This window comes from Podarcis filfolensis (genome assembly GCF_964270895.1).
Source record: "Podarcis filfolensis genome assembly, chromosome: 5".
NCBI classification, from domain to species: Eukaryota; Metazoa; Chordata; class Lepidosauria; order Squamata; family Lacertidae; genus Podarcis; species Podarcis filfolensis.
The window spans coordinates 5,272,168-5,299,976 of NC_139608.1; the positions used below are offsets into that span (position 1 = coordinate 5,272,168).

The 27,809-nt window shown below is 50.2% G+C and overlaps 1 protein-coding gene across 1 annotated transcript in view; it reads right to left on the minus strand.

Annotated features, from left to right (window-relative positions):
* LOC310762164 (solute carrier family 12 member 9-like) overlaps positions 1-27,809 on the minus strand; it is a 93,098-nt gene that overhangs the window by 42,665 nt on the left and 22,624 nt on the right. The window contains exons 7-9 of the mRNA XM_083612773.1: positions 18,371-18,528; positions 14,696-14,778; positions 2,344-2,468 (exon numbers count right to left, since the gene is read on the minus strand). Coding sequence (XP_083468899.1) covers positions 2,344-2,468; positions 14,696-14,778; positions 18,371-18,528 — 366 coding nt within the window. The remainder of the gene's footprint in view (positions 1-2,343; positions 2,469-14,695; positions 14,779-18,370; positions 18,529-27,809) is intronic.

Here is a 27,809-nt window from a genome sequence, read left to right on the forward strand (position 1 = left end):
GGGCTGGAAACCACTCCCTATGAGGAACCGTTGAAGGAACTGGGGGTGTTTATCCTGGAAAAGAGCTGCATAAGGATTCTGGGACAAGGCTCTCTTCGACTCCAGAAAGCTGGCAACTGTCAGAAGAAGAAGCAGAGCCTTTTCACCATGGTGCTGTTTTCCAAAAGGGGTGCCCTTCCCATATGCACTGACTGCATGTGCCATAGAACTTCCCAGATCTCTCTAGGTAAAGGTAAAGGGACCCCTGACCATTAGGTCCAGTCGTGACCGACTCTGGGGTTGCAGCGCTCATCTCGCTTTATTGGCCAAGGGAGCTGGCGTACAGCTTCCGGGTCATGTGGCCAGCATGACTAAGCCGCTTCTGGCGAACCAGAGCAGCGTACAGAAACGCCGTTTACCTTCCCGCCGGAGTGGTACCTATTTATCTACTTGCACTTTGACGTGCTTTCGAACTGCTAGGTTGGCAGGAGCAGGGACCGAGCAACGGGAGCTCACCCCATCGCGGGGATTCGAACCGCCGACCTTCAGATCGGCAAGTCCTAGGCTCTGTGGTTTAACCCACAGTGCCACCTGTGTCCCTCCCAGATCTCTCTAGTGCCCAGCAAAACGCCACACCTCCAAGACAAAACTCCCGGTTTAAGAAGGCTTTTTGCACAAGCAAACAATAGTAATTCTGTTTAGAACTCCAGTTATTTTATTGGCTAGTGCATATGTTTGGTTTTACGACTGTGTTTAACGTTTGCACACAATTGCTATGGTACGTCTCTGCATTGATTTGTAGGCTGCTGGGAGAGCCCGTGAGCTAAGAAAGGAGGGGCAGGATTTTCTATACATCCTCCTCTCTTTCCTCCAAATACCTTTCTCGAAACCGTTGCTCTACGAAGCAACTATGGGGAATCTCAGGCTTAGGGTCTGAATGTGGCCCTCGATGTGCCTCTACCTGGCCCTCGGGACACTCCCCCGGCCGCACCCCTAACTACCTCTGCTTCACACTCCCCCTTGAATGTTGACAGTCCTTGCCAGGTAGAGGACAGTGAGGTGAGTGCTTGTGCAGAAACTAGGTAAAATTTACATCTGCTGTCCCGCCCACTTTTGCCTCTGGCCCCACCCACCACTGACATGTGACATCATGTGACATCCCCCCCCAAAAAACTCAAGCAGCTAGTCCTCACACTTCACAGACCTGTCCACCAGATTCTCACTCGCCCTCAGCCTACGGGGCTCAAGGTTGGTTTTCACACAAGGTGAATGTAATAATATAATAATAATTTATTATTTGTACCCTGCCCTTCTGAATGGTTTACCCTAGCCCACGGGTGTCAAACACAAGGCCCGCGGGCCGGATACGGCCCGCCAGACCTCGTCATGTGGCCCGTGTAGCCGCTGCCGGCCGCCAGCCTTCACCTTTTATTCTCGCCTTTTTTTTTTTTTGACACAAGAAAGCCGCCTCTTCAACGCATGCGCGGCAACCTACAAGCCAGAGAATGTTTGCCCTCTAGCGGCGCCGGCCATTCTACACAGGAAACCTCCACTTTACATGCATTCAGGAAACCTCCACTTGTTTTTATATTGAGCGCATATTGAGTCCTATAGATACAACCGGCCCTTTGAGGGTGACCAAACTGCTGATGCGGCCCCCGATGAATTTGAGTTTGACACCCCTGCCCTAGCCACTCTGAGAGGTTTCCAACATATATAAAAAACATAATAAAACACAAACATTAAAGTTTCCCCGTACAGGGCTGCTTCCAGAGGCCTTCTAAAAGTCAAATTGTTGTTTATCTGTTTGACATCTGATGGGAGGGCGTTCCAGAAAGTAGGTGCCACCACCAAAAAGGCCCTCTGCCTGGTTCCCTGTAACCTCACTTCTCTCAGTGAGGGAACCACCAAATGGCCCTTGGCACTGGACCTCATTGTCTGGGTTGAGTAATGGGGGTGGAGACACTCTTTCAGGTACACAGTGGTACCTTGGGTTACAGATGCTTCAGGTTACAGACGCTTCAGGCTACAGACTCCGCTAACCCAGAAATAGTACCTCGGGTTAAGAACTTTGCTTCAGGATGGGAACAGAAATTGCGTGCCGGCGGCACAGCGGCCCCATTAGCTAAAGTGGTGCTTCAGGTTAAGAACAGTTTCAGGTTAAGAATGGACCTCCAGAATGAATTAAGTTCTTAACCCAAGGTACCACTGTACTGGACCAGAGCTGTTTAGGGCTTTAAAGGTCAGCACCAACATTTTGAATTGTGCTCGGAAATGGACTGGGAGCCAATGTAGGCCTTTCAGGACTGGTGTAATATGATCCCAGCGCAACCCCTAACTCCTACACGCAAGAGCCCCACATACCTGAAGTTCGGGGCAGACGCCCATTCGAGTGCGAGGCAGGCCAAATCCACGGTGGCATAGACCAGCAGGAAGAAGATGGTGACCACAGCGGCAATGGTGTTCAGCTTGCCAGAGAAGAGAACCAGCTGCAAGGGATGGAGAACAGAGAGGTGGTGAGAGACAGGAGACGGAAGACTACAGACTCCAACAGCGCAGGTAAAATACAGGTGGTGGTGGGCTTTGCTTACTTAAAATCTCTAAATATACCAGGTTCAATAATGGTTTGCAGCAGTGGTTCCCAAATTGGGTGGCATTTTTCCCCCGGGCGGGTGGGACTTAGGGGGGGCAAGGGGGTCGCAGGGAGTTGCAAATGGTTATTAGACTCTGAATCAAGTTCATCCATTTTGTTGAATTAATTAAACTAAACAGTTTTAATTGGATTCTGAATGAATGTGCAATTAATTGCTACTGTTTTATTGGGTTATTATCTTCCTTAGTGTCATGCAGGCTGCTATTCTGCTATTTTTATAGGGAAGGGGGCGCTGAGTTTGTGGAACCGAGGGGTAGTTGGCTCAGAAACGTTTGGGAGCCACTGTTCTGCAGGAATACGCTGTAATAATTATTATTAAGGAAGGAACATTAGGAAGAACGTTCTGATGGTAAAAGCTCTTTGACACTGGAACAGACTCCCTCTCCTTCCTTGGAGGTTTTTAAGTAGACGTTGGATGGCCATCGGTCATGTATGATCTAGCTGAGATTCCTGCATTGCAGGGGGTTGGGATAGATGACCCTCGCAGGTCCCTCCCAACTCTACAGTTCTATGATTCAATAGTTAAGACATCGGACACAAAAGCAGCTTACTTGGGAAACAATTCAGCAGCCAAAACCTACAAACAGCCGCACAAAATATTTCATAGCATTTATTTTACCCCTTGCCTTTCTTCCAATAATGAACAGGTGTGTCTGCGTGGATCCCAATTCTAAACAGTATCCTTTCTGCCCTTATTTTGGCATTAATTTTTTTAACAAAATTATTTTTAAAAACCCATTATCTGCATGAAAATCCACATTTAAACATGCATTTTCTTTCATTCCTCTACTTGGTCCAGGAACCCTCATGACCCCTGCAGGTGCTGGCTCCACTGCAGACTTCTGGATTATTATTATTATTTATATATTGCCCTACACCCGGGGGTCTCAGGGAGGTTCACAGAATAAAATCAAGATATAAAACCACAAAATACCTAATCAAAATGAAACAGCAACCCAATACACCCCCACAAAACCCCCCACATTTTAAAAGGGTTGTAAATTGGATCAACCAAATGCCTGGTTAAAGAGGAACGTTTTTGCCTGGCGCCTAAAGGTGTATAATGAAGGCGCCAGGCAAACTTCCCTGGGGAGAGCGTTCCACAGACAGGGAGCCACTACAGAGAAGGCCCTGTTCTCATGTTGCCACCCTCCCTCCTCTCCCGCTTCAGCTTCTGCCTCTGATTCTGAGCTTCTCTCTGCCACAGCCTCTTCCTGCTCACTAAACCCTGTTACCTCTTCAGTTTCCGACACCACCTCCTCCCCCTCCCAATCTTCTCCGTCCTCTCCCTGTGACCACTCAGTGTCATCCCACCACCAATCCCCAGGCTCTGAGTCTTCTTCCCTTGGGGGGGGTTCCCCAGCTAGTTCCTCCCAGCATTCCTCTGCATTCAACCAGTCCGTGACACATATACATGCACCGTATTTTTCGCTCTATTAAGACACACTTTTTCCCCTCCAAAAATCAAAGGGAAATGTGTGTGCGTCTTATGGAGCGAATGCAGGCTCCTTGGCTTCAGCAATAGCAACGCGAAGCCTCCGAAGTGCAGAGGGAGCGCTCCCGGAAGCTTCGCTGGTGGTGTGCACCAACCCCTCTCGCTCTCCAGGCTTCGGGGATAGCCGCCTGAAGCCTTCGGAGCGCAGTGGGAGCTCCCACTGCGCTCTGGAGGTTTCGGGTTCCTTTTGCTGAAGCCGGGAGAGCAAGACTCTCCTGGCTTCAGCAGAGAGGGAGAGCTGCGCAGCACCACTTCAGCGAAGTGGGAGGAGAAATGGAAGGGGCTCCGTTTCTCCTGCCACTTCGCTGAAGGGGTGCTGCGCAGAGAGGGGGAGAATTTTTTTTCTCTTGTTCTTCCCCTCTAAAACAAGGTGTGCGTCCTATAGAGCGAAAAATACGGTATGTCTGGCAGAGGCCACTGCAAGTCAGTGTAGACAACACTGAGCAAAATGGACCAGGTGCCTGGCTTGGAATCAGGCAGCCTCCTATGCAGGATATGGGAATGTGGATTTGACTCCCCGCCCGCCAACACTGTGGTCCAAAGCAGCTCAGCTCAGGAGTGCCGTTCACAGAGCCTCTTTTAAACAGTCCTGGGGGGAACATCAGAAAAACTGCCGCAGGATCTTCCAGCAGCGATTTAGCACTGAGCTACAGCTGGTGAAGAGCATAGTGCCCTATTGGGGGGCGGGGGGGAGAGGACAAAAGCCCTTCCAGCAGAGCTCAAGGAGGAAAGAGGCAGAGTGAGCTGGCAGTGCAAATGTACCCTTAGTCATACTAGAGGAGGCTGCTGGAACATCAGGATGCTGGGACACACACAGAGAGAGAGAACACCTTGATAACTGGCTGCGATATTGCTCACTACATCTGTGAGGAGGAAAAAGTTCCCGGAACAGAAAAAGGGCGGGGGGGGGGTTGGGGGTTGGATGAGCAAGCACTTGAGGTTGAAGGCGCCCTTGTGCAACGCATCTGATCGCTTTGCAAATAAACAGGCAGGGCACCAGTGGAGGGAAGAAGGCACAAGGCAAAAGATTCCCCTAGAGCAGCCTTTCTCAACCTGTGGGTCCCCAGATGCTGTTGAACTACAACTCCCATCACCCCTAGCTGGAAAGGCCAGAGCTCAGGGACGATGGGAATTGTAGTCCAACAACATCTGGGGACCCACAGGTTGAGAAAGGCTGCCCTAGAGAGAGCAACAAGGAGCAGCTCCATCAGGCTCCTTTCCCTTGACTGGCATCGGCAGGCTGCAGCAGTGGGAAATATGGGGAAAGTGGGGTAGGTTTGCAGGTATGGCAGAAGGAGATAGGATCTGCCCATGTGATGCCCACCTGGTGGAAACTCTAGCTCACATGGCCCTTAAATGTAAAATGTATGATGATCTCCGCCAACAGTTTCTAGACCACTTATGTATTCCAACATGGAAACCAGCGACGGAGGTTATGCGCTTCTTATTACAAGGGAGAGACCAGGAGCTCACCAAGACAGTAGCTAAGTTCCTCTATTTGATTTTTTGTCGCCGAAGTATGCTGCAGGATCCTGCCCTTCCTGGAAACCCACAGAGATGAAACAGACTGCTCGCCTCTTCTTCCCTTTGGCAAATGACTGTACTGTTGAAATGGTGACGAGATCGCACAGGCCTGTTTATTCTGTTTGTATTATGTGATGCCAATAAAGGTTACTTGACTAAAAAAATATATGGGGAAAGTGGAGCTCATTTCCTCATGTTCCCGAACTGCTTCCATTACAGCCACTGATTATGTGAACTACTCTTTCATATTAACAATCGGTGCCTGGGTTAGTGTGATGGCCTGGGATGCGGACTCAGATGCTGAACCTGAGGGATCCCAGCCTGCACAGGATTCCCCGCCTCCAGAACCAGCTGAGCCTGAAGGGTCCTCACCTGTGCTGGATCCTCAGGTGCAGGCATCAGCTGAGTCTGCTCTGGCTCCTGAGGTGATGGAGGACCCATTGCCTGCAGGTGCTCCACTTTCAGCCCCGTCAGAGGAAGCCGAGGTTGCCTCTGGGTCCAGTAACCCTCCAGCCTCTCCTGAGCTGCAGAGGCTCAGGGCAGAGAGGCGGAGGGAACTAAGTTCCCACAGGAGGAGTGCTCGCCTCCAGGCCAGGAGAGGCAAGTCACCTGTGAACCAGGGCCGCCCTATGCCTCGGGGCAGATAGAAGCTGGCCGGCCCCAGTCCCAAGTTGCGGGAGCAATGTTGTTGGTTGCTAGTTCCTGCCTGAACCCTGTCCTGCTTTTCTGCCAGAGCTCCTGACCCACCCTGGCTCCCTGCTTGCATGTCTGTTCCTGACTTCACCTGACTCCCTGCCCTACACCCTGATTCAGCTACTACAGACTGCCTCCATGTTGCACCTTGACCACAGACAGGACTTCGACCTTGCCTCTCGCCGGGTAACCCACAGGACCAGCACACTTTGCTTTTTCCCTCTTGCCTCGCTGATGTGGTCCGAAAGAAAGCAGAGCAATGTGTTTGGCACCAGCTTGGCTGCAGGAGTTTCTGGAAGGAGACCTTCCCCTCCAACAGGATACCAGCTAGAAAGTGCTCCCTTTACCAGCCCACAACTCAGACAGCAACTGCTCAGAAAGGTCCCAGGGAGCTCCTGCCAGGATATTTTGAGTTAGACTCAGTGCTAAGAGAAACAGCTGTAATATCAGCTGTGGAGCATCCCTAGGGTCAATTTCTGGCAGCTTCTGGGAACGTCCTCTGCTCTAAAACCCTGGAAAGCCGCTGCTGGTCAGTGCAGGTAGCACTGAGCTGGCTAGGGCAGAGGTCTGACTGCATCAGGCAGCTCCCAAGTCCTCGCAAATCAGTTCTCAACCCTAAAAGCCTCTCCGCAGCCTTGCTAGACAAGATGCTTTCAACCGGGGATGCCAGGGATTGTCTGTGTGCCCTCCCCACTAAGAGGTGGCCCCCTCCCTGCTGCCCTGGACCCTCGCAGCCCCCCTCTCGCTGGCAAGGAGTGCAGCCGACCTGTCATCATTGCTTGGCGGGGGGGGGGGGGGCACGGGGGGGGGGAAAGCCAGGGAAGAGGCTGAGATTATGCAGACCATCTAAGCAATTGGGGATTTTCAGCTGGTTGTTAATAGTGTGCACCGAGTGGAGATCGTGCCTGGCCGCTGTAATGGAGCCTCCCCCTCCCGTCCCCCTCCCCTGGCACTTGCCTTTGATTTATAATTCATTTAGCTGCTCATCAAGGTAAAAGAGCCACTGCTGAAAAGTAGTGTGCCCCAGACCTGAGTGGGGCGGGGGGGGGGGGGGACGACACACTGTGTGACTGGAGGGGGAGGGGGACCAAAGGGGAAGGGGTGGTCCGGACAAGGCTAGGCCAGGGACACTATCACTGCCTGTTAGGGGGACCTCAAATAGATCAAGGCTGTGGTATCACAGCTCCAAGAAAGGCCAAATAGTCTTTTTTCAAGCTGGGGGGGGGGGCTTAAGAAAAAACTGGGTGCTGGATCAGGCCTAAGAACTAGCTCATGGGCCCGGGGGCTGGATACGGCCCAATTGCCTTCTAAATCTGGCCCGCAGACGGTCCGGGAATCAGTGTGTTTTTACATGAGTAGAATGTGTCTTTTTATTTTAAATGCATCTCTGGGTTATTTGTGGGGCATAGGAATCCCTTCATATATATTTTTCAATATATAGTCCGGCCCCCCACAAGGTCTGAGGGACAGTGGACCAGCCCCCTGCTGAAAAAGTTTGCTGACCCCTGAGAGGTGATAGGATATCAGAAGACCTGTCACATGGAAGGCGCAGCAAGCTTGTTTTCTGCTGCTCTGGAGGACCTGAACCAAAATATTCACATGACAAGAAGGGAGATTCTGAGTAAACATTAGGGAGAATATTCTGACAGTTAAGAGATAGCAGATTCTCTCTTTCCTAAAATTGAAAAGATGACCTGAGGGTCATCTAGTCCAACCTCCTGCAAGGCAGGAATCTATCTTGTCCAACCCGGGACTTGAACCCACAGCCCTGAGATTAAGAGCTTTGTGCTCTACCAACTGAGCCATCCCAGCTGTTTGGCTTGATTGGCCATGATAATTTACACCTCCCCTCTTCAGTCCTGGCACTAAAGATCCCACATCAACTCCCTGGCTTCTCCAGGGAAAAGGGTCTTGGGTAGCAGGGAATGATGGAAGTTGTAGTCCAAAACGCTTGGAAGGCCAAAAACAGACTCCCATGATGTTCTTGAGCCAGTTGCCCTCTCCCCTTTCTGCCTAACCTACCTCACAGGGTTATTGTGGGAGACAATGGCTGTCACCCTCAGCTCATTGGAGCGTGACATAAAAACTGCTAATCATAACAGCAATGATGAATAAACCAATATATTGTGGTGTTCCCTCCCAAGATAGGGTTGGCTGTCAGCTCGCTCTCTTTTAAAGCTTTTGTTCATACCTTTTTAAAATACATGTATATATATCACCCAGTTGTTTTTCTTCTCTCCTAGCTGATTACGTTGGTGGTGGGTTTTTAAAACTGTTTTCAGTTTTATTGTCTTTTTAATTGCATGGTCTTTTTGTGTTTTCATGCAAGTGTGTTCAGCTTTTTAGGATTGAAACAGAGCATATAAACACTTTCATACAACAAAGTAGAAAGTGTTGGAAAACGTCCAGGAAAGGGCAGCTGGAATGATCAAGGGGACGGAGAGGCACCCCCAGTGAGGAAAGGTTGCAGCATTTGCGACTTAGTTTAGAGAAAAGGCAAACAAATTCCGAGCACAATTCAAAGTGTTGTTGCTGACCTATAAAGCCCTAAATGGCCTCGGTCCTGTATACCTGAAGGAGCGTCTCCACCTCCATCGTTCTGCCCGGACACTGAGGTCCAGCGCCAAGGGCCTTCTGGTGGTTCCCTCGCTGCAAGAAGCCAAGTTACAGGGAACCAGGCAGAGGGCCTTCTTGGTGGTGGCACCCGCCCTGTGGAACACCATCCCACCAGATGTCAAAGAGAAAAACAACTACCAGACTTTTAGAAGACATCTGAAGGCAGCCCTGTTCAAGGAAGCTTTTAATGTTTAATAGGTTATTATATTTTAATATTCTGTTGGAAGCTGCCCAGAGTGGGTGGGGAAACCCAGCCAGATGGGTGGGGTATAAATAATAAATTGTTGTTGTTGCTGTTGTTGTTATAGGAGTTTATAAAATTATGCATGGTTATGGGGAAAGAGGATTGAGGTTGAACTACGGAACTTGCTCACAACGGAGGAAGCAATGCTAGCGACCAACTAGGATGGCTTTAAAAAAGGACTGGGCAAATTCATGGAGTCCCACTCGCTTCTGCCTTGCTCAGAACCAAGCTGGAATCCTGTGTCCAGTTCTGGGCACCTCCATTTAAGAAGGATGTTGACAAGCTGGAAGGTGTGCAGAGGAGGGCGACCAAGATGATCAAGGGTCTGGAAACCAAGCCTGATGAGGAACGGTTGAAGGAGTTCGGTATGTTTAGCCTGGGAAATAGGAGACTGAGAGGAGATATGAGAGCCATCTTCAAATATCTCAAGGGTTGTCCTATGGAGGATAGAGCAAGCTTGCTTTCCACTCCAGATCCAAATCAACAGATTCAAATGACAAGAAAGGAGATTCCGACTAAACAAGAGGAATAACTTTCTGGTGGTAAGAGCTGTTTGACAGAGGAACGGTCTCCCTTGGGAGATGGTGGACTCTCCTTCCTTGGAGGTTTTTAAGCAGAGATGGATGGTCATCTGCCATGGATGCTTAAGTTGAGATTCCTACATTGCAGGGGGTTGGACTAGATGACCCTTGGGAACCTTCCAATTCCATGATTCTATGACAAGACAGTGTCCTTGCTCTCCCACCCAATTACGGGCATGCAGGAAACAAGAACCTGGTTCTCAGGTGCCCAAAATGGCCTCCTCTGTGGGAAGCTCCCCTACCTGGAATCAACCAATGCTGTGCTGTGCCACTGATCCCAGGTAGGGTGCAGGAACAGCACCAAACATGTGGGGGAAAGATTAAGAAACAGGGCACCAAAACGTATGTTCTGGTTTCAAAAAATGGGACCTGAGTCTTCTCAGACTTCTGAGTTGACGGTCATTGCTGTTCTCCAGCTCAAAGAAATCCAAGCACCATTCAAGCTCCACCATGTAGCAAGCGCTGCCTCTCCGCGCCCCCCCCAAACCCTCAAGTCTTTTGCACAGCGAGCGATGCCGCATCTGTCGCCAGCCATTGAATCTGATCCATGGTGACTTCAATTGGGCTTGAAGCACCTAATGGCTCCCTCCCCTTTTGTGAGTGCACCGCAATGTTCTTTTCCGGCTAATGGGGCAATTTTTTTTGCATTACATGTATTTGTCCAATTTGGTGGAGCAGCGCACGCCTGTGCGGCCGAGGGAGCCGGCGGGGGGGGGGGGGAGAGATAGACGGCAGCTCTGGCAGATTAAGCTGATGGGAGTCTCAGGCGGGGGGGGGGGGGGAGGCCTGGCTGCAATCCTTCTCTCGGAGGCAGAGAGGGGGCATCTCGCTTTGATAGGTTTGCATGCGGTGTCGGACTAATTGTTTAATGCACCTGGGACAATTCCGACGGAGCCCTGATAGGGATCTCATGTCCAGCGTGCGCCAACTCACTTCATTGCCTCCTTCTGCACCCCCTCCCTGGCCAAGCCCCCTCCCTCCCACCCCTCCCAGCTTTTCCCCCAGGCCTGCAACAGCTGCCCAAAGCTTGCCACGTTCTGGGGCAGAGGTGGCATAGGGCCTACAGCAGCCTCCCCCAAGCTGGTGCCCTCTGTCGTGGCCAGGATCTGGACCTACGAGGCAAGACTTGGAGAAGAGGCGTAGCTCAGCAGTAACACATCTGGCTTGCACGCAGAAGGTCCCAGGTTCAGTTCCCCAGTGGCATCGCCAGGAAGGTCTGAGAATGCCCCTGGGCCAAGACCCCTGGAGACCTGCTGACAGTCAGCATAGACAGTCCTGAGCTAAGTGGAATGGAGGTCCGGTTTGGGATAAGAGGCTGCTTCCTGTGTTCCTCTGTGGGTCCTGGTTCAGCTGACTGAAAGGATGGCTCAGTCAGTAGAGCATAAGACTCTTTAATCCCAGGATTGTGGGTTTGAGAACCACGTTGGGCATAAGATACCTGGGGTCCCTTCCAGAACTACAGTTCTATGGTTCTACGGCTCAGAACCAGCCAGTACACATCTCCCCCAACTCAGCTTCCATATTTCCCCAGGTTACTGCCCTCTCTGCCTAACCAAACCACAACATCGCTGAGACTTGGATTCACTGTCTGGTAACATTTGCCCTGAAATCTGCTTCTCCCTTCACAGAAAGCCTATTCACGCAGTGTTACCTCTCCCCAACCCAGCCACAGTTCCAATTTTACCATCTGAGAGGGCTCTGTCCATTTTGTAGGAGGCCTTGATGTGAAAGAGATTCATTTCCTTCCCACCCCCCAGGGCTATCTTAGCAGCTCCCACCCTGCCCCTACTGCTGTTTGTTGCAACAGCTTCCGAAGTTTCTAGCCCTCATGCTGAATGCTCCACGTGCCTCCTGTCACACCTTGAGGCACGAGATAGCCTCCTCAGCACACTCTTGCTCATCAACATAGTTTCTTTGCCTCTCCTTCAAGACTTGCTTCTTTGCTGGGGTTCAGATCAAAAAGAGAAAAGGTTCTGGGACTCAAACTGCTCTTAACAGCAAGCCCAGCTGCCTAAACCTCAGTTGCGTTTGAGTGCACACTGGTTTTATGCAGCAACGGAGGACATGCACTCTGCACATTCTCCAGCGGCATTCTTCTTCCTGCATCTTAGAGCTGAGGCCTGTTCCCAATGAATGCATCACCCCAGTAAGCCAGTCCTAGGCCAGCCTTGCCTGCGGCTCCAGGGACACCAGACGCGCTCCTTGCCCTCCCTCAGCTACACATTTGCTCAGATCCGCATCTCCCGTCTCGCCCGTCTAATGCATTTATTCATCTGCACATTTAGAAAAAGAATCCTAACCAGCCTTTTGAACAAAGTGCCCCCCAAAGGCAGCTAATGACAACATAAAACAGATGCCGATAAGGAGGAAAACCTAAGCATTATTTTACAGGAAAGGACACCCTCACCATCTGAACCGTAACGAGAAATGATCGGCAGGAAACAACGAACTTCAACGTAAGATCATAAGGCAAGCCCTCCCGCCTGGATCAGGCCAATGCCCTTAGAAGTTACCCGCTGCTTTGCAGGATATCTTTGGGAGAAGAAAAGGCTCAGGAGTAAACCAGAGTGGAGTCCCTAAGGCAGTTGGATTGCACCCTGTACACCTCCCTCCGGCAACTCCTGCCGCCAAGCTGGTGCCAAACGTTTTGCTCTGACTTCCTTTGGATCCCTATCAGTGAGGCTGGGGGGGGTCTTGCTGTCTGGGCAGCTCAGGACCCCCATACACACGGCCCAGGCTTGCGCCCTGTCACTGCGGTGTTGCTAACACAGCGGTTTGACTTCAGTCCGAGAGGCACACTCCATTGTCTCTCGATACAAATGGATGACCACAAATTGTTCCTGTTTGGAATAGTACATGTGGAAAGGATCTCGGGGTCTTAGCGGACCACAAGCTCAACGTGAGTCCACAGTGTGATACAGCAACAAGAAAAGCTAATGCTATTCTTGGCTGCATCAACAGAGGTATAGTGTCCAGATCAAGGGAACTACAGTGGTACCTCGGGTTACAGACGCTTCAGGTTACAGACTCCTAACCGCTAACCCAGAAATAGTACCCTGGGTTAAGAACTTTGTTTCAGGATGAGTACAGAAATCGCGTGGCAGCGGTGTGACAGCAGCGGGAGGCCTCATAAGCTAAAGTGGTGCTTCAGGTTAAGAACAGTTTCAGGTTAAGAACGGACCTCCGGAACAAATTAAGTACGTAACCAGAGGTACCACTTTATTCCTGACACTTGTCAATCCTGACAAGACAGAAGTACTGTTTTTGGGGGACAGGAGGTGGGCAGGTGTGGAGGATTCCCTGGTCCTGAATGGGGTAACTGTGCCCCTGAAGGACCAGGTGCACAGCCTGGGAGTCATTTTGCACTCACAGCTCTCCATGGAGGCACAGGTCAAATCTGTATCCAGGGCAGCTGTTTACCAGCTCCATCTGGTACATAGGCTGAGACCCTATCTGCCTGCAGACTGTCTCGCCAGAGTGGTACATGCTCTGGTTATCTCCCGCTTGGACTACTGCAATGCACTCTACGTGGGGCTACCTTTGAAGGTGACCCGGAAACTACAACTAATCCAGAATGCGGCAGCTAGACTGGTGACTGGGAGCGGCCACCAAGACCATATAACACCGGTCTTGAAAGACCTACATTGGCTCCCAGTACGTTTCCGAGCACAATTCAAAGTGTTGGTGCTAACCTTTAAAGCCCTAAACGGCCTCGGTCCTGTATACCTGAAGGAGCGTCTCCTCCCCCATCGTTCTGCCCGGACACTGAGGTCCAGCTCCGAGGGCCTTCTGGCGGTTCCCTCACTGCGAGAGGCCAAGTTACAGGGAACCAGGCAGAGGGCCTTCTCGGTAGTGGCGCCCGCCCTGTGGAACGCCCTCCCATCAGATGTCATAGCGATAAACATCTACCTGACATTCAGAAGACATCTGAAGGCAGCCCTGTTCAGGGAAGTTTTTAATATGTGACATTTTAGTGTATCTTTCATCTTTGTTGGAAGCCGCCCAGAGTGGCTGGGGAAACCCAGCCAGATGGGCGGGGTACAAATAATAATAATAAATAATAATAATAATAATAATAATTATTATTATTATCATCATCATCATCATCATCATCATCATCATCATCATTATTGATCTATTCTGCCTTGGTCACACCACACCTGGAATACTGTGTCCAATTCTGGGCGCCACAATTTCAGAAGGGTGTTGACAAGCCGGAACATGTGCAGAGGAGGGTGACCAAGATGATCAAGGGTCTGGAAACCAAGCCTGATGAGGAGAATTTGAGGGAGCTGGGTATGTTTAGCCTGGAAAAAGGAGACTGAGCCCATATCCCGGTCTCTGCGTCCCTGACTTCTTGGTCCTTTGTAGTCCCCACTGACAAATCTACATTTCCCTTTGAGATCCAGTCTGCTCTCTTCTGCAGCTGCCACCCTGGGCTTGAAGTTGCCCGCCTTCAAGGGCCAGCAAGGCAGACCCCACCCTCCCTGTTTGAGAACATTGGCGTTCTATATTAATTGACGGTTGCTGTGATGCTTTTAATTCTCCAGACCTCAGGTTTGCAACATTGATTCTAGTGCTGGGGGTGTCTCATAGAGCCATAGAATTGTAAAGTTGGGAGGGAGCCCGAGGGTCATCTAGTCCAACCCGCTGAAAGGAAGGAACCTCAGCTAAAGCATCCCTGGCAGATGCTTCCTGCTGGCTTTTGTTCCGCTGCTCTATCGATCCCCGTTTTATTGGGACGGTGGTTTTTAATCTCTTTTATTCTGCGCGTCGCCCAGAGAGCCATTGTTATTGGGTGGCTGATCGATGGAATGAACACAAACCAAACAGAAATCATCGTGGTTAAAACAGCAGCATTGGGAGGAGTAGGAGGAGAAGAAAAACCAGGGTACCGGGATCCAACTCACCTGTACCAGGATCCAGGAGAAGATTACAGCCATCCAGGGGTTTCCATCATGGGAAGTCCGCTTCGCCGGCCCCAGCACTTTGCCTTCGTTACCAGAAGGGGAACGGATAAGAGAGAGGCGGCACAATACATTAGAACAAGGGCTTCTATAAAATCGGTGTTTATTAAAGAGAAACAGAGAGCAAGAGAGAGCAGGGAAAGTGACCACCTAGAGCAGCAGTGCGCAGAAAGCAGATCAGAATCTGCTGCTAGATCTCCAGTAATCTGCATTACATCTGCAAGAGTTTCTGACTCCCAATTGTCTAATGCTAGCAACAATAGCAAAACCACTCGCAATTAGATAAATAATAGTAATTGGGAGCAGGGAACAAGAGAGGCTTAAAAAATAAATATGCATGCATGAAAATCATTTGTGAAGTTGATTCGGACATACACCTGCCTGCCTGAGCCACTTCTATTTGCACCTGGCTCCCTCTGGGGGTTCCAGCAGAAGGTAAAGTAGATCCCACAAGGCTGGCGTCTGCCCGCCCCTAATGGAGAGGTCCACAGCAGAGTGTTGACGCCCGTTTTACTATATGTTAATTAAACGCTGAGGCTGAAATGTTCCATCAGTTAATTGGCTGGCTTAATGGATTGGGGGAAAATCAACTAAAACACACCCCACCTGGATTAATCAGGGCCAAGCTATGTGCTTTTAAGTGCAGAGCAAGAAGTGAAACCAATTGGAGGGGGGCTGCTAGATGCAGACTGGGTCCCTAGTTCGAGAGATAGGTAGGTAGGGGGAAATTTAACTCTTTGCCAACCTTTATGTCTTGATCTAGAATGGGGTCAGCAAATTTTTCAGCAGGGGGCCGGTCCACCATCCCTCAGACCATGTGGTGGGCCGGACTATATTTTGAAAAAAATACAGTCATATCTCATGTTGCGAACGCGTCTTTTCAGGTTGCGTCCAGCGGTGACCCGGAAGTACCGGAAAGGGTTACCTCCGGGTTTTGCTGCTTGCGTAGACACGGAAACGCGCAAAATGGCGTCACGCGCATGCACAGAAGCAGCGAATCACAACCCACGCATGCACAGACGCGGGTTGTGTTCTGTTCAGGTTGTGAACGGGGCTCCGGAACGGATCCCATTCGCAACCACTGTATATGAAGAAATTCCTATGCCCCACAAATAACCCAGAAATGCATTTTAAATAAAAGTCACATTCAACTCATGTAAAAACACCAGGCAGGCCCCACAAATAACCCAGAGATGCATTTTAAATAAAAGCACACATTCTACTCATGTAAAAACACGCTGATTCCCAGACCGTCTGTGGGCCAGATTTAGAAGGCGCTTGGGCAGGATCCAGCCCCTGGGCCTTAAGTTTGCCTACCCATGATTTAGCTGGTAGGGGGACATGCTGGCAATCTGCATATGGAAGAAGGCTCCCCTTGAATCAAACATAATTGTTTCTTTTACAATGCAATAGCACACGGGCACAGTTGGGAGGGAGAGATGAAGACCAGCCACTTCTGTTTATGAAGACAACCGCCCTGCGCCCTGTTCTGGCCGGGGCTGAAACAACTGCAGGGCAGCAGGTTGGGGAAGGCTGGCGTATGAGCTGGACTGTGGGGTAAAGGTTGCTGAAATGCAAGACCAGCAAAGGAGCCCGGCAGAATGGAAGCAGCAGCCCCTTCTTCCAGTGAGCTTATTGGGCTGTTGCTGGGCCAAAAGAGACCTTCAGAGGCCCTAAGCATTTAAACGATGTTGGTGCCCCATATATATCTAATGCAAAATCTAAACAACAATAAACAGTAAAATAAAATCTTATGCTTCAAAATGAAACTAAACCTATAGTAACATGGAAAATAATGTTTATTTTTGTAGGCTTTGTATTTGAAAAGAAAAATCTCCTTCTTTTTCTAACTGCAAACTCTTTGATCCGATCCTCAAAACTCATCTTACGTAATGAATCTGCTTCTATACTTGATGGAGATAAGGCACCCAGCCTGAATTGTTGCATAGTTGTTCTGTTGGGATTTTTTTAATATACTTCAAGGGAGAAAGCGAATGCTCAGCTGAGCCATTTGGGACCATTAAGGTTAAAATAAACCAGCAATGGAAAATGTATGTGGTTCCCCCTTCCTTTGATGCCCTAAAGCACATGCTTATTTTGCTTAATGGCTAATCCAGCCCTGTCAGCGTCTCCCAATAGCATGTCTTCTCTGGAAATCCTGGAAGGCCTCTGCCAGCCAGGGTGGACAATACTGAGTCAGACGTACCAACGTACCAATATATAAGGCAGCTTCCCATGTCCCCTGCCCTGCCGGCAGCAGTCTTTGAGGGTGGGCTGCTTCTCTGCCCAGGAGCAAAGCCCCATCAACAGGCCCTGCCAGGTGAGGGCAAAGGCAAACCAACCTGACTGGCGGTTGCCCATGTAGCCCGCCAGGGAGGCAGAGGACTCGGAAAGGACGGCCAAGTGCTGGAACAAGGGAACCGCTGGGGAGAGCCAGGCAGGGAGGTAGACAGAGCCAAGCAGGAGACAGAGGAGAGGGCGCAGAGGACTGCCAGGCAGAGCTAAGGATCTTCCAGACTGCAGAATCAGCTGCGTTCAGCAACAGCCCCCAAAGAGTATTAAGGCATGGAGTGTGTCTACGTGTGTGTAGGGCAACTAAAAGACCAAAGGTGGCGGGTTAATTTCCTGTTCTGCTTTGTATTCATGTGCTGAAACAATGATTTGTTTTCTTTTGCAACATCAAATTTATTCTACATTTGTTGAATTGCTGTTTTTTGTCGTTTTTTTTCAATCTACTGACACGCTCTTCATTTTGTGTATTTGTGCTTTCAATGCTTTTGTCTTTTGATGTTTTGAACGTTTGCTGTGAGCCCCTGGTGATTTGTAATTGTTTCACTGATTATCTGTTGATTAATCTATACGATTTATGTTGCATTTGTGATGTTCTGTTTGGTTGTTGTTATTTACTGTTTGTGAGCCGCTTTTGAGGTTCATGCGAATGAAGTGCGGCGTAGAAATATAATCAATCAATCAAATCAGCTCAGTGTGGAAAAGCTTAGTAAACTCAGTCCATCAGAAACTGGTACCCTAGATCAGCCTCCCCCAACGTGGTGCCCTGCATCTGGCTGTGGATGATGGGAACTGTAGTCCATAAGAAATCCAGGGAAGCTGGGAGACGCTGCCCCAGACTGTGGCCTTGGCATACTGGCACTGTGCCCTGACAATTCAGGGCAGCAATGCTTCCATATACCAGCTGCTGGGAACCAGCTGCTCTCACGTTCAAATCCTGCTTGCTGGTTTTCCACAGGTATCTGGTTGGCCACTGTGAGAACAGGATGCTGGACTACGTGGGTCGCTGGCCTGATTAATAATAATAATAATAATAATAATAATAATAATAATAATAATAATAATTTATACCCCACCCATCTGGCTGGGTTTCCCCAGCCACTCTGGGTGGCTTCCAACTGAATATTAAAACCAATACAGCATCAAACATTAAAAACTTCCTTAAACAGGGAAGTTGTCGTTTAAAAGTAAATGTGGTCTCGGCGGCCACTCCCACTTACGGCTCCACTTACTTTCTTAAGTTGGTCCACGCCTGCCTGCCAAGGTGAGACATTGCTAAGGCATCCCTGACGCAAGAAGTAGGCCCAGGCAGGCAGAAGGTCAACTCACCAAAGAGGTCGTCCTTGGCCAAGGCGTAGAGGATTCGGGAGGCTCCGATCAGGTTGCTCATAGCGGCCGACAGAGTCGAGCAGTAGACGCCAATGATGACGAAGGGAGGCCAGATGTTGATGTCCCTCAGGAAGCTGTAGTCCCGCTGCAGGAGGAGCCTGAGGGGTGAGAAGGTGGAAACTCATGAGAAGGTGGCGGCAGCCAGATGGATCAGGCCCACAGCCCATCTGGCCCAGCACCCTGATCACACAGCGGCCAAGCAGATTCCTGTGGGCAGCCCGCAAGCAGGATTCAGGAACAAGCAGGCATTTAAGGATACATCCTTTGACAACAATTAATTCATAGAATTGTAGGGGACCTGTGGGGTCAGCCAGTGTGGTGTAGTGGTTAAGAGCGGTAGTCTCGTAATCTGGGGAACCGGGTTCGTGTCTCCGCTCCTCCACCTGCAGCTGCTGGGTGAGCTTGGGCCAGTCACACTTCTCTGAAGTCTCTCAGCCCCACTCCCCTCACAGAGTGTTTGTTGTGGGGGAGGAAGGGAAAGGAGAATGTTAGCCGCTTTGAGACTCCTTAAAGGGAGTGAAAGGCGGGATATCAAATCCAAACTCTTCTTCTTCTTCTTCTTCTTCTTCTTCTTCTTCATCTAGCTCAACCCCCCGCAATTCAGGAATCACAGGTAAAGAATCCCTGGCAACTGGTCAATTGGTGTCTGTTAATGTCTCTTTGTTGCAAACTGCCCAAGGCGGAATACAGCAGGACTCAGTCGGCAGAGAGTGAGACTCTTAAATTCAGGGTTGTGGGTTCGAGTCTCAGGTTGGGCAAAAGTTTCCTGCATTGTAAGAGGTTGGGCTAGATGACCCTTGTGGTCCCTTTACAAATCTATGATTTTATGATGCTTTTATAATGAAAAAGCAGTCTATAAGCAATTTTATAAACATAAAGTGCCATAGGGACATTTTGCGGCAGAGTGATGACCCCATCCTCAATCTGGGCATGAGCTCAGGAGAGGCTCCTGTGTGCTTCTCGGGGACACAGCTTGGCTGAACCAGGCTAGTTGCTCTCTACGGCTCTGCCATCCCAGACGCCAGCCAGTCCCTCTCCATCTGAGCATCCGAAACGACCCCCTCTGCTTTTGCCTGGGGTGAGGAACCCTGGCGCCCTCCCTGCTCCATTAGGCTCCAAAATGAGCCCCTAAGGAACATTTGCTGGGGGGAAGTGCCTTCTGCTCTCAGTCCATTACAGGGACCGTCCAGACCCTGCAGAGGGAGGCTTCCAAACCCGCTGGGAGAGCTCAGTCAGTAGAGCACGAGACTCTGAATATCAGGGTTGTGGGTTTGAGCTCCATGTTGGGCAAAAGATTGGGTTGGAGTTGGACTAATGACCTGCATAGCCTCTTCCAACTCTCCAATTCTATGGTTCTATATCCCAAGGAGACAAGCTGATTCCCACCTTGGCGAGGCCCTTGTTCAGAATTCCCTCCCGGAGCAAAGTCAGCAAGAGGTCAGGGAAGCACCCAGAGGGCCGGACTGTTTTGAAAATAGGTAAAGGTAAAGGGACCCCTGACCATTAGGTCCAGTCGTGGCCGACTCTGGGGTTGCGGCTCTCATCTCGCTTTATTGGCTGAGGGAGCCGGCGTACAGCTTCCAGGTCTTGTGGCCAGCATGACTAAGCTGCTTCTGGCGAACCAGAGCAGCGCACGGAAACACCGTTTACCTTCCCGTCGGAATGGTACCTATTTATCTACTTGCACTTTGATGTGCGTTCGAACTGCTAGGTAGGTAGGAGCAGGGACCGAAAAACAGAAGCTCACCCTGTCGCGGGGATTCGAACCGCCAACCTTCTGATCGGCAAGTCCTAGGCTCTGTGGTTTAACCCACAGCGCCACCCGGGTCCTGTTTTGAACATAGCCCAAATCAAAATCAGACCCAAAGGAATCTGCCATCCTCCCCTGACCCCATTTTATTTGCTGCCGTGGCCTTAAAAGAGCAGCTTGTTCTGCAGACGCAAGCAGATACAGTCATACCTCGGATTACAGACGCTTCAGGTTGCGTTTTTTCAGGTTACGGATGCACCGAAACCCAGAAGTACCGGAATGGGTTACTTCCGAGTTTCAGTGGTCGTGCATGCGCAGAAGCGTTAAATCGCACTTAGCGCATAAGCGCTGAATCGCAACCCGCACGTGCACAGACACGGCGCTGTGGGTTGCGAACATGCCTCCCTCACGGATCATGTTTGCAACCCGAGCGTCCACTGTAATCACGTTCCCCTCCTTGCAGGAAGACATTTGGAAGGTCAATTCCTGCCAGTCAAGCTGGTTTGAGAAGCACGCATCTGCACGGCCAGTTTGGTAAGCCAGCATGCTCTGTACGGTCAAGGCCTGGGCACCCCCCGTAAGAACACAGAGGCAGCACAGCATAGTCGTTTGAGTGCTGGGCTACGACCTGGGAGACCAGGGTTCAAAACCCCACCGGGCCATGAAGCCCGCTAGGTGACCTTTGCCAGTTGCTGCCTCTCAGCCTAGCCTACCTCACAGGGCTATTATGGGTCCTGGGGAAGGATAGGACCATGTGACCACCTTGAGCTCCATGGCAGCATGTTTGGACCCATAAGAGCATAAGAAGAAGCTGCTGGGTCAGGCCCATGGCCTAGCCAGTACAGCATTCTGTTCTCACAATGGCCAACCCGATAACCCAATGGGAAACCAGCAAGCAGGATTTGACCACAAGAACAACTCTCCCCTCCTGACATTCAGAAGCATCGTTGCCTCCGATTGTGGAGGCAGAGAATAGCTATCATGGCAAGTAGTCATCAATAGCCCTCTTCTTTTAAAGTTGTCTTGCCTCCTGTGGAAGGGAGTTCCACAGATTAACAGTCTTCCCACACGGCATGCCCACCAGTTCTAGGGAGTGCCTCAAACCCAGGAGCTGCGCTGTCATTTGCAGGAACAAGTAGCTCATCATCTATGAGGATTCTTGCCAACCTGGTGCCCTCACCCCAGATGCTTTAGACTACAACTCCCATCATCCTGAGCCAGCATGGCTGATGGGAGTTGTAGTCCAAAAGAGACAGTGGTCGGCAAAGGATGATCTATCCTGAACGGGCCATTGATCCGATCGAAGGCGCTTGGTCAGTCTCGCGGCTGACGGCGGTCGAGGAGCCGCTTGCCCAAAATTCAGTAACAGAATTAAATGGAGAGAGAAGGCAGAACTTTCCTTCACGCATTAAACTATACAAATGGCCGGGCCTTAATTGGATTTTAACAAGAGGCAGTGAGCAGGTGGGAGATAAATTAGCACGGGCTATCAACGCCAGTGTCTTTGGGCAATTAATACCTAATTACCCCCAAACTGATTGCTTTGCTAATAAGTGCGGCAGAGGGGGGGGGTGCAGGTGGGCCTGGTGTAGCGGGGAACCAGTTTGACACCCTCCCCGCCCCAGTTGGGTGCCTCCCAAGGCAGCAGCACCCACGGCCAACACTGTAGAGTTGGAAGGGACCTGTGGTGTCATCTAGTCCATCCCCTGCAAAAGAAGGCATCATAGATGGAGAATCCCCAAAAGATGGTCATCCCACCTGTTTCAAAAGAACTTCCAAGGAAACTCCACCATCTTCTTCTAATAATAATAAATATTTTTTTATTTATACCCCGCCCTTCCTGGGTCAGAAAACCGGGATCAGGGCGGCTAACAACAAATTTAAAACAATTAATGCAACAAAAAACAGCATAAAATACAGTATAAAACGTGAATAACAATAAATTCAGAATTCAAAAATCAGTTTGGGGGGAAATCCATCCAATAAGTATTAGATGATCACCTGGGCTCTAAATTAGTCCTACTTGGGCCAGCGAGGAGGCCAGGGGAGAATTAGCTGTGGGATCCCAGAGCGGGTAATCTTCATAAAAGGGGAGGGGGAGGAAAGGAAAGGGAATAAAAGATCAGGCTAAGTTCAAATTGAAAGCCAGGCGGAATAGCTCTGTCTTACAGGCCCTGCGGAAGGAGGTTAAATCCTGTAGGGCCCTAGTCTCATGGGACAGAGCATTCCACCAGGTCGGAGCCATCACTGAGAAGGCCTTGGCCCTGGTGGAGGATAATCTGACTTCCTTAGGGCCCGGGACCTCTAAACTATGATTATTCATGGACCTTAAGGTCATCTGTGGGGCAGACCAGGAGAGGCGATTCCATAAATGCAAGGGCCCTAAGCCACAAAGGGCTTTAAAGGTCAAAACCAGCACCTTGAACTTGACCCGGTACTCCACCGGGAGCCAGTGCAACTGGTAAAGCACTGGGTGAATATGCTCCCATCTTCTGAGGCAGGTGGGCGGCCATCTGTCAGGGATGATTTCGCTGAGATTCCTGCATTGCAGGGGGCTGGACTAGGTGACCCGTAGGATCCCTTTCAACTCTAAGATTCTGTGATTCTGGCCTGCTCCACTGTCAAACAGTTGTTACCGCCGTACAATTGAGGACTAGATGTGGCGTTCAGAGCACACACCCAATGCTCGGCAGGCGTGTTTGGCATGCTTCATGCTCTCGCTGCTCCTGTGGGGATGGAAGCACTGCTAACTGGGCAGAGCAGGCTCTGGAGTCTTAAGGGAAGGAGCATAGCTCAGTGGCCGAGCACCTGTTTGGCATGCCCCAAGTCCAATGACATCTTCAGGTAGAATGAAGAATGCTGCCCATCTGAGTGTCAGGAGTTCAGCCTACACTCAAGTAGGACCCTGGCAGAGACACATGCCCGACTGGCATGTTCTCCCCTTCCTGGTCGATCGTTCGGGAGCTTCAAAAGCTTTCTTCTGCCTGAACATCACAGCAACCGATGCCAACCGATACCGGCACACTTAGGGATCCGCAGAGTTTGTGCGTAGGACCCTCGTACCTACAGGACCGCCTCTCCCGGTATGCCCCACGGAGCACCTTAAGGTCCATAAATAGCAACACCCTAGAGGTCCCGGGCCCTAAGGAAGTCAGATTGGCCTCAACCAGGGCCTTTTCAACACTGGCCCCGGCCTGGTGGAACGCTCTGCCTCATGAGACCAGGGCCCTGCAGGATCTGATTTCTTTCTGCAAGGCTGTAAGACAGAGTTGTTCCACCTGGCCTTTGGTTTAGAATCAGTTTGATTCCCTCTCTCCTCCCCTTTTTCCTTTCCCCTCCTGTGATGGAACTCCTATTTGGGGACTTCCCTGGCGTTTTTCTGGCCCATGTAGGACCAGTCTGGAAAGTTAACCTTGGTGAAGGCTTGACGTTTTCATCCCCCGAAAAAGTTTTTGATTTGAGTTTCCATTGAAATGAGGCTGTATTTTAATATTTTAATGTTTTAATGTTGTATTTTAATCTTGTTTTTAAGTTGTATTTCAATCAATTTGTTTTATATCACGTGTTAGCCGCCCTGAGCCCGGTCTTGCCTGGGGAGGGTGGGGTATAAATAAAAATTATTATTATTATTGTTATTGTTATTATTATCTCGCGTGACAGACCTCAGCAACTCAGCATTTTGGCTAATCTACTTTATTTACATATAAACACACACGGAGCACTGCAACATGTCTCCCTCTCTCTTTTTAGCATCAGACAGCAAAGAGAAAAAGAACAAAGGACAATAGTCCCACTTCACAGAACACAGTAACACAAACATCCTGTCTACGTCACTTCCCACTCTGTGGAGTCAAAACATACACCGTCATGTGATAAACAATCCCATGACTGCAATCATGGAGCAGGAATTCTAACACTGAGACCCTGGAGAGATGCTACCAGTCATAAGAACATAGGAAGAGCCTGACAGATCAGGTCAATTGCCCATCAAGTCCAGCATCCTGTTCTCACAGTGGCCAAGCAGATGCCTGTGGGAAACCAGCAAGCAGGATCCGACCACAAGAGCAACTCTCCCCTCGTGTGGCTTCCAGCAACTGGCATTCAGAAGCATTGCTGCCTTCAACTATAGAGGCAGAGCGTCCCCATCGTAGCTAGTAAGGTAAAAGGTAAAAGGTAAAGGACCCCTGGACAGTTAAGTCCAGTCAAAGGTGACTATGGGCTTGCAGTGCCCATCTCGTTTTCAGGCCGAGGGAGCCAGTGTTTATCCACAGACAGCTTTCTGGGTCATGTGGCCAGCATGACTAAACCACTTCTGGCGCAACGGAACACCCTGACGGAAACCCGAGTGCACGGAACCACCATATACCTTTCCGCCACAGTGGTACCTATTTATCTACTTGCACTGGTGTATTTTCGAACTGCTAGTAGCCATCAGTAGCCCTCTCCATGAATTTGTCCAACCTTTTTTAAAGCCACCCCAGTGGGTATTTGCATGGGCAAATAAATAAACAGCTCAATTGGCAGAGCCTGAAATTTTTAATCTCAGGGTCACGGGTGCAAGGCCCACGTTGGGCAAAAGATTCCTGCATTGGAGGGTTGGATTAGATGATCCTTGTGGTCCCTTCTATCTTGACAGTTCTATAATTCTATGTAACGAATAACCTGCCCTTAAAGGCACAGCTACATATCAACCATAACCTCTGGCTTTTCCTTCTCTATCAGGGCTGCCCCACGACAATCGTCCTTTAGCCGGGATGGTCTGGTTGAGAGCTGTCGCCTTTCTTGGGGTGTGCCCTCCACCCCTCCCATCTTTCTAATCACACATAGCAGCCAACCCCCCTTACCACCCCCTCCCCAAAAAGAAATCCCACCCAGGGGCAGAGCAGGGCATGCCTAACAAAGCAACAGGAGATGAACGGGGCCCCAGATTTCATTTTCGTGCCTTTCCAATAAGCTCATGTTGATTTGATATCAGGATCAGCCGGTTGGGGGTGGGGGGAAGGAACAGGGGACGGTAAGGCCTATTAAACCTCTCAGAGTGGAGGAGGGATGAGTGGCGGGGAGGGAGGGGGGCAGGTGCATGTCATGCGCGGGGGCCTCGCAAGCTGCCCTGTCCCCTGTCATTATGAGCAATGGCCATGCATTAAGGTATTAGAACATGACAGCTATAATTCTAGCCAATTCCTGCCGGCTGCCCCGGCACAGCCGCGATTTATGGCAGCACTTTCCAGAGCAGAAAATTAACAAGCCGCGCGCTCTCTCCGAGAACAAGGCAGGCACACATGCACACATGCACCCCACCTGAAAATCCGACACCGTTTGCAAATGCACCAAGGGGCATGACCACCAGTGCCCCACCTCCCCGGGCATGTCTCCAGCCAAAGCTCAGGTTCAGATCCTTGCTACCCCTGGGTTTTGCAGGGGTTTCGGGGGGGAAAGCATTGGTGTCATTGTGTTAGGGGGCACTGCAGACCCACATGAAAGCGAGCTAGAAAAAATAGGGGCAAGGCAGGTGGGAGGTGGCCTATTGGCCAAGCTGTGAGCTGAGGTTTGTGCCTTGGTGACTGCAACAAGCTCAAAGTGGGACTTCTCTTGTGTTTGATCTGGAAGCATCAGTTAATATTGGATGCTGCAGCACAATTGCTGACAGGAGTGAGGCCTTGTCAGCATATTATGGCACCTGTAGCTCAGAGATCTGCACTGGTTTCCCATTTGCTACTGGGCCAAGTTATTAGGATACAAAGCCTTTTGGAACAGTTTACTTGCGAAATTGCCTGGCCCCATATACGTTCACTCAGCTGCTTTGATCAGTGCAATGGCATTGCTACAGGTGCCATTTCCGCATCTATAGATGGAAGATACCCCTTCTGCATTTGTTGACTCACTCTTTTAGTGTGGCAGCACCTAAACTTTGGAACGCCCTATACCTTCACTGTATGCTTTTTGGCACTGGCTAAAAACATCCTTGTTCAGACAAGCCTACCCAAATGTTTAGAAAGTCGATGCAAGTTCTAATCTGTTTTCCTTCTATTGTTATTTTAGCTTTTTGAAAGTCTTAAATTATTGTCGTTCGTTTTTTGCAAACCGCTTTTCGGCTGCTTTAAAGAAATCAAGCAGTGCATACGTTTTATGAAATAAGCAAATAAAAGGAGTCCAGACTTCAAATCTCATCTCGGCCACAGATAGGCAGCCGTAGCCAAGCCACTGAGCCTCTCTGCCCAAGTGCTCTGCTCTCAACATGCGATATGGGGCAACGTTTTTAAAAGCTGGTGCTGTAAAACTGCAAAGGCTGTGAGAGCCCAGGCTCCTGGACTCAGTGGCCACCCAGATGCATGTGCAAAATCCAGAAGCTGGACCCATGCACAGGAGCCCTGTCACCTCCTAAACTTTCCAGCAACTAGTACTCAGAAATGCTACTGGCTCCAACCTTGTGGCTAGTAGCCAGCAATAGCCTGATCCCCCTCCATGGATTTGTCTAATCCTCCTTTAAAGCCATCCAAGCTACTGGTTGGCGCTGCCTCATGTGGCAGTGAGTTCCACATGCTGTGTGAAGAAGTGCTTTCTTTTATCTGCCCTATCGGTAGCAGGAATGGCAGCAACAAACAAAACCACGCCTTAAACCTGCAACCAGGGTATGCATGGCAGAGATCAAGGTGCCCTTATCTTGCAATGGGTTGCCAAATCCAGAAAATTTCCCGGGTGCTTAGATAGCCACTTGGGGGAGGGTGGGAGAAGGGGAAGTGGGCAAAGAGAGGCTGAATTGATCTAGTGGCGTGGGAAGGCCTGGCTCTCGCTCCCTCCTGCGCCTGGCATTCTGCCACGTCAGTTCTGATTTGGAGTCTTCCATGCGCACCTGACCTGCATCACCCGCCTTGAAATCTCTCAGAATTGGTGGCAGGGGCAAGTCAGCGCAATCTTAACCACACTTAACGTTATGCTTCTGTTAGCCACAAGAGAGCGGGTGGGTGCAATCGCCAGCAGGTAGAGGAAATTGTGTTTGAGTGCCTTCCCATGCCCTTGTGGGGGGGCACAGATTATCACAATCAGCCGCTTGCCAGCCTACTTGTGGTTTCTTTGCCTGTGTACACCTGGGCTGCACAAATCTCCAAAGGAGGGAGGGGGGGGCTAATCCAGGTGACAAGACAAGGAAGGCTGGGACATCCGTTCCCGAGGGGCTGGATGTATAATCGGGCACACAAAGAGGCACAGAGGAAAAAGAAGTGTGCATTAGGAGGACGGCAGATAATAAGCCTCCATGCATGAAGCAAAACGGGCAGCGTCAAGTGCGCAGAAAGTCGAAGAGCTGGTAGGGAAAGGAAGTTCTCTCTGTTGCAACCAACTGAGCCGTATAAGACAGCCTCTCTCCATATGAACCCACTTGGATCCTGAAATCATCCTCTGAGCTCCTTCTTCGTGTATCTCCTCCACAAGAGGTCCAGAGGGTGGCAACATGAGGACGGGGCCTTTTCTGCAGTAGCTCCCCATTTGTGGAGCCTGGAGCCTTCATTATACACCTTTAGGTGCCAGGTGAAAACGTTCCTCTTTAACCAGGCCTTTGGCTGATTGGCATCCAATGCCCTTTTAAAACGTGTTGTGGAAGGGGGTTAGACTATTGAATCATAGAATAGA